The 5493-nt window shown below is 39.0% G+C and overlaps 1 protein-coding gene across 1 annotated transcript in view; it reads right to left on the reverse strand.

Annotated features, from left to right (window-relative positions):
* Window positions 1-568: 568 nt before the first annotated feature.
* Window positions 569-5493, reverse strand: part of LOC101573793 (N-acetyllactosaminide alpha-1,3-galactosyltransferase-like) — an 18115-nt gene continuing 13190 nt past the window's right edge. The window contains exon 6 of the mRNA XM_023701595.1: window positions 569-1597. Within this exon, the coding sequence (XP_023557363.1) occupies window positions 904-1597 (694 nt within the window). The 3' untranslated portion in view covers window positions 569-903. The remainder of the gene's footprint in view (window positions 1598-5493) is intronic.

Consider the following 5493-nt stretch of genomic DNA (forward strand, 5'->3'; position numbering starts at 1 on the left):
ACACAGAATACTAGTGGAGAGGTTCTCTATTCTCTGGGCATGAGTTTGGGGTGGGGAGCAACTTGTCAACTGGTAGTTGCTGTCCTGCCTTTGGAGGAAGAAAGCGATTATTCATTTGAGTACTTGAACTCTGCTAGGCAACACCATGAACTGGCCTGAGAGGCCGGCAGGGACCGAGGGTGGGAAGTGCTTCCTGGTAGCATGGGTGGACTGCGGCAGCCGCTGGCCTGCCTGCTCTCTGTTCATTGCGGAAGGGCCCGCAGTCTACAGACTCTAGTGTGGCGTGTAAATGCATGTGAAATGGGTATGTGTTCAAAGGGAAAACAAAGAGCAACTTTCCAATTTCTCTATGTTTTTTTATTTCCATTTGTTCTTATTTTTTAGAAAACAGCTTTGTGGTGGTAAAGCAGAGTTCTTTTTGAATGACTCATGGTTTCCTAAGCAACTGCCTACCTGGTGGCAGCTTGGCATCTTCAAAGCTTTACCCAGCGGCTGTGTTTCTGTGGTTGCTGAGATCTTCCTGTCCTCACACCTATAGACAACACTTCTCCTTAAGTGATGTGAGGAATTTACACTTGGATCAATTAAAATAGCTTAAGTTTTATTTGCTTGTGATGGAATATATCCTATTCTGACATAAGCTAACAAATAATATTTCCTCAACATCCAAACACATTGTAAATTTATTAAATCTCCATCTGATTTTAGCAAACTCACCCTGAAACTACCTAAATCTCCATTATATGATCCAAAATTAACATGATGAAAAGTGTGGCTTTGCTGTGTTGATAGACTTGTCATTTTAATAGTGATCTTTTAATGCTAGACTTTGTCAACTGATAATTTCCTAAAGAATGAGGCAAACTGATGCTTTTATATTTAGAAATACAAAGAGATACAAAATTATTTGCTTTCTCTAAGAAGTCTATAATTCTTAAAATTCCAAGAAAGTCTGATATTTTTCATGTAGGGAGGCACTCTGTGCCTGTAATCCCAGCAGTATTCTGGCGATAAGATTTTAGTGGGTTTATGGAGAAAGAAATATTTGTTCAAGTGGCTTTCATCGTGCCACACTGCTTCGATGTTATTTTTCTTGTCATTCATGATTCCTTTGGTGCACTCCCTGACGATATTGAGAACTTGGGTGGGCGTGCCACCGAAAACAGCTGCATGGTAATAAAAATCTCCCTTACCCTTGGGAATATAAGCCTCGGATGACTCATTTCTCTCGTAAGGAAACACATCAGGCATTTCCGGATACCATAAAGTATGTAACTGAGCGATGCGCTCTCCCAGAGTCTCCACACCGAATCGGCTTCTGAAGACCTGGTCCACGTCCATGCAAAAGAGGAAGTCCACTTCGTACCGGATGTGGTCCGCGATGTGCTCCGCAATGGTCTTCATGCGCATCATGCTGATGTCTTGCCATCTCTTTTCTCGTTTAATTTGAAAAATTTTGAACGTTCGGTGGCGACTCAGAGACACCCAGGGCATAGCAGAGAAGTTATCCGTCATGACATAAATGATGACTTTGTGGCCAGTCATAAAATACTTATCAGCAGATACTAAAAATCTTCCCAGATAGTGTTCAATATATCTGCAAGGAAAGAAAGAAGTGATTAAGTTTAGTTTTGATTAAAAAAAAAATTATTGAGACCTCCCGGGGCCGCGGATCTTCAATAGACCCAGAGCGCAGGCCCAGCATGGAATCCTTCAGCAGAACTCCCTGCAAAGAGGCTAGAGGCAAAACCCACCCAGCTGATTCAGGAGCAGAACATCTTGCCAGAGTGACGCGGAGGGTTCAACTCCAATGGCTGCAGCAGAAAGAAGTGGAGCACAGCAGCCAGTTCCAAACAACACCCACCTGGAGGAATCTGAACTTCGTAGATCTGGACCTGGTGTTAAGGTAATAACTCTATCTAAGCTCTACACCAAAGGTCAGAAGACAAAGTGGTGTACAAAATGACAAAGAGAAGGAACAAGATGCAGTCTCAGGCCCCAAGTCCACCCAGTACAAATGCAGAAAACACTAGCGTAGGAGAAACTGGAAATTTATTTCAGAGATTTCACACACCTGAAATCTCTGAAATAATAGTGTTGGAAGTAAAGAAACAACTGCAGAAAGGTATAGAAGAAATCAGATCAGAAATAATTTCTTAACTAAAAAAAGTAGTGATAACTATAATCAAAGAAGTACTAAGTGCTTCTAAGGAATACACTGATAAAAAAATTAAAGCAGAATATAAAAATGATGGAACCCCTGAAAAGCCAATATAGGAAAGAAACAAAATGTATGAAACACATTCAAAAGTGATATACAGGAAATTAAAACCTCAATCATAAGCTGGCAAAACTGTTTGAGTGAAAGTGAAAATAGACTTTCTGACCTTAAAGACACCATTGCAGTTAGTGAAAAAATAAGAAAAGATCTCTTAAAAACAGCTAGGATGCAGGAAAAAATAATTCAATACCTGCAAGACGATGCAAAGATGAACAATGTGAGACTAATAGGCATTAGTGAGAAAGAAGGAGTCAATATAAATGATATAAAAAGAATATAGGCAGAAGTAAAAGCAGAAAACTTCCCAAATATGGGGCAACAATCTGACATTCAGGTAACCGAAGCATAAAGAACTCCAAATAAAATCAACCCAATTAAAACCACACCCAAATATATAATAATCAAGATCCCAGAAATTCAGCATAGGAACAGTATACTAAAAGCCACTAAAGAAAAGAAACAGATCACATTTAAAGGAAAATCTATCAGAATAACAGCAGATTTCTCTTCACAAACCATCAAGTCAAGAAGAGCATGGAGCAAAGTACTTCAAGTCTTGCAAGAAAACAAATTCCAACTCAGACTGATATACCCTGCAAAACTCTCAAGTATAATGGAGAAGTGAAATACTTCCATGACAAAGAACAACTAAAGAATTTCATGATGACCAAGCCAAGCCTACACAGACTACTAAATGATGTTCTAGACAGGGAGCAAATTGATCACAACCCCATGAATGAGAATGGAAAGAACCCACCAAATAGGGCACACAATTGAACACAGGAGAATAAGAGGCATACAATAGTAGTCTTTCAGTTATTCTTTTGTGTTCAGCAGTAAAATATTTCCATCAGCACACTCTACAAATGGACTTCTCTTCCACCCTATGGGCCATGATTCCATCTGGGTCTACAGGGTGGATTTCAAAGAAATAGCTGTAGCTCAGTCCCACAAGTGACACCTGGCCAACAGTAACTGTCATGGTCATTATGCATGTCCACAACACACTAGAACTTTGTGCGATATCCTATCCCCAAACTGTTAGAAGTGCTGGTCATTTTTTGTCATTCCAGTATTTATCTTATGTTTTACTCTTAGTACTTCTTTACTATCATGAAAATGTTTTCTTAGTTCAGATCTTTTTTTTCAGTCCTTTAATTAGTCTAGTTTTTTTACACACTTGGTCCTTTTTTTTCTTTCTAATGTGGAATAAGATGCTATGTAATTTTGTTCCTCCATAGCTAATATTTTTATGTATATGCTTTAATGTTTTTTTTCTTTACGATGTTTTGGACAATTTCATTTTTGTGTATCTTGGTATGATTTTATTTAAATGTCTTGTGCAAAAAGGTTCATTTTTCTTGGAAATGTGGTATTATAAGTTGAACTAAATTCAGAAATTTTAAGTCTTTAAATATTTACTGCCTACTCCTTTCTACTTTGAGAATTCTAATTATATGAATATAAGTTTCTTGGTTTTGACACAGTGAACTCTTATGACTGATCTGTAAACTCTTCATTTTTATTTTGGACAATTTTTATCGCTATATTCATTTATGTTTGTAAATTATTTTCAATTTGCAATCTATTAAAAAATTAAAATTAAAAAAGTAAAAAAAAAATCCTTTTGATGCTGAGGATTCAGCCAGATCCTGGTACATGCTGGGCAAGCACTCTACCACAGGTAAACCAAACCTCTGACCTCACATTTTAATAGAATTACCTAAAGCACATGGATTGTACCCAGCAATGCTGCTAAACAACTACATATATAATATGCAGTGTGTGTGTGTGTGTGTGTGTGTGTGCGCGCGCGTGGTGCTGGGGATCAAATCCAGGGCCTTGTGCATGCATGACAAGAGCACAACCACTGAGCCACATCCTCAGCACTATGGGATGCTTTTTGAGTAGCACAGGAAAAAGGAAATTATCTACCTTTTCTCTCCCTGATGGGTTTTCCGCACCATAGAATACAAGAGGAATTCCTCAAGAGAGGGACCTCTGAAAACTGAGCAGACAATGTATTCATTATTTAAACTGTCCTACTAATCAGTTTTGAAACTGTTTCATTGCTATTTGTTTCTCAATAAAATTAATTTTAAAAAAGTTATAAATTTAAAAAAAATAAAATAAAATGTGAAACAATAAAAAAGAAAGAAGGAAAGAAAAAGAAAACTGAGCAGAGCCCAGCCAGATGTGAAAGGCAGAGCTCTGAGAGTTATCAGGGATTGACACCTTGTTGCGGAAGCTGCAGGCAGGACGTCTGCGTCCCTGTAGGAGGAGCTGTAGGTGCGTGTAGCTTGCTTTGTCAGTAGCCGGTTCTACCAAGTCAGAAGCGCGACACTGGGCTCTCCACAGCTGCGTCCTTCTTCTGGTTTGCCTCCTGCCCCTTACTACCTGCTGTCAGGCTAGCTGGAAAACATTTCCTCATTTCTGGTCTCCCAACCCAATCAAAGGTTCTCAGAGGGAGCAAAAGTCTCTGGTCAGTTGAAAGAGGAAAGGTAAACATGTGGCTCAGCTTCTAATAAGGATGATGTGCTCTTTAGATATAAATTCTGTGTATTGATCTAAATTTTAAGAAATGTAGCAGGCTGCAGCTCAAGAGAAGCCTTTCTAGATCAGCACATCAAAGATTACTAGTTGAAGCATAAAAAATATCACAAAATGCCGTGCTGGATGCTAGCACTCAAATCCAAAGAAGCTAAATATCCAGCTTGCTTTCACAGTTGGTGTTTTTGTGTTGTATTTCTAGATTTTCTTCTTAGGATTAAATATCATCCTAATGTGGTCATAGAATAAATTAGTTTAAAATTTAAAAGTGTATTTTGTGGTTTGTACGTGTTCTATCCTGGAGAATGCTCCGTGTTCCCTCGAGAAGAATGTGTCATTGCCAAGCGGGCTGTTCTAGACATGCTTTCTACGGCTCCAAATTCATACATTACAGAAGAGAATGTGTGAAAGGAAAAGGACAGTGGCATTGTTTGAATCATGGTATTATTGAAAAAGCTGCTGAGGTTGGGCATAGAGGCGCACACCTGTAATCCCAGCACTCAGGAGGCTGAGGCAGAGTACTGCTGTGAGTTCAAGGCCAACCTGGGCTACAAAGTGATTTCAAAGCTAGCCTGAACTGCATAATCAGACCTGTCTTAAAAAGACAGAAGAAGAGGAAGAAGGAGAAGGAGAAGGAGAAGGAGAAGGAGAAGGAGAAGAAG

The sequence above is a fragment of the Octodon degus genome, unplaced genomic scaffold (genome assembly GCF_000260255.1).
Source record: "Octodon degus isolate 3935 unplaced genomic scaffold, OctDeg1.0 scaffold00137, whole genome shotgun sequence".
Taxonomy (NCBI): domain Eukaryota; kingdom Metazoa; phylum Chordata; class Mammalia; order Rodentia; family Octodontidae; genus Octodon; species Octodon degus.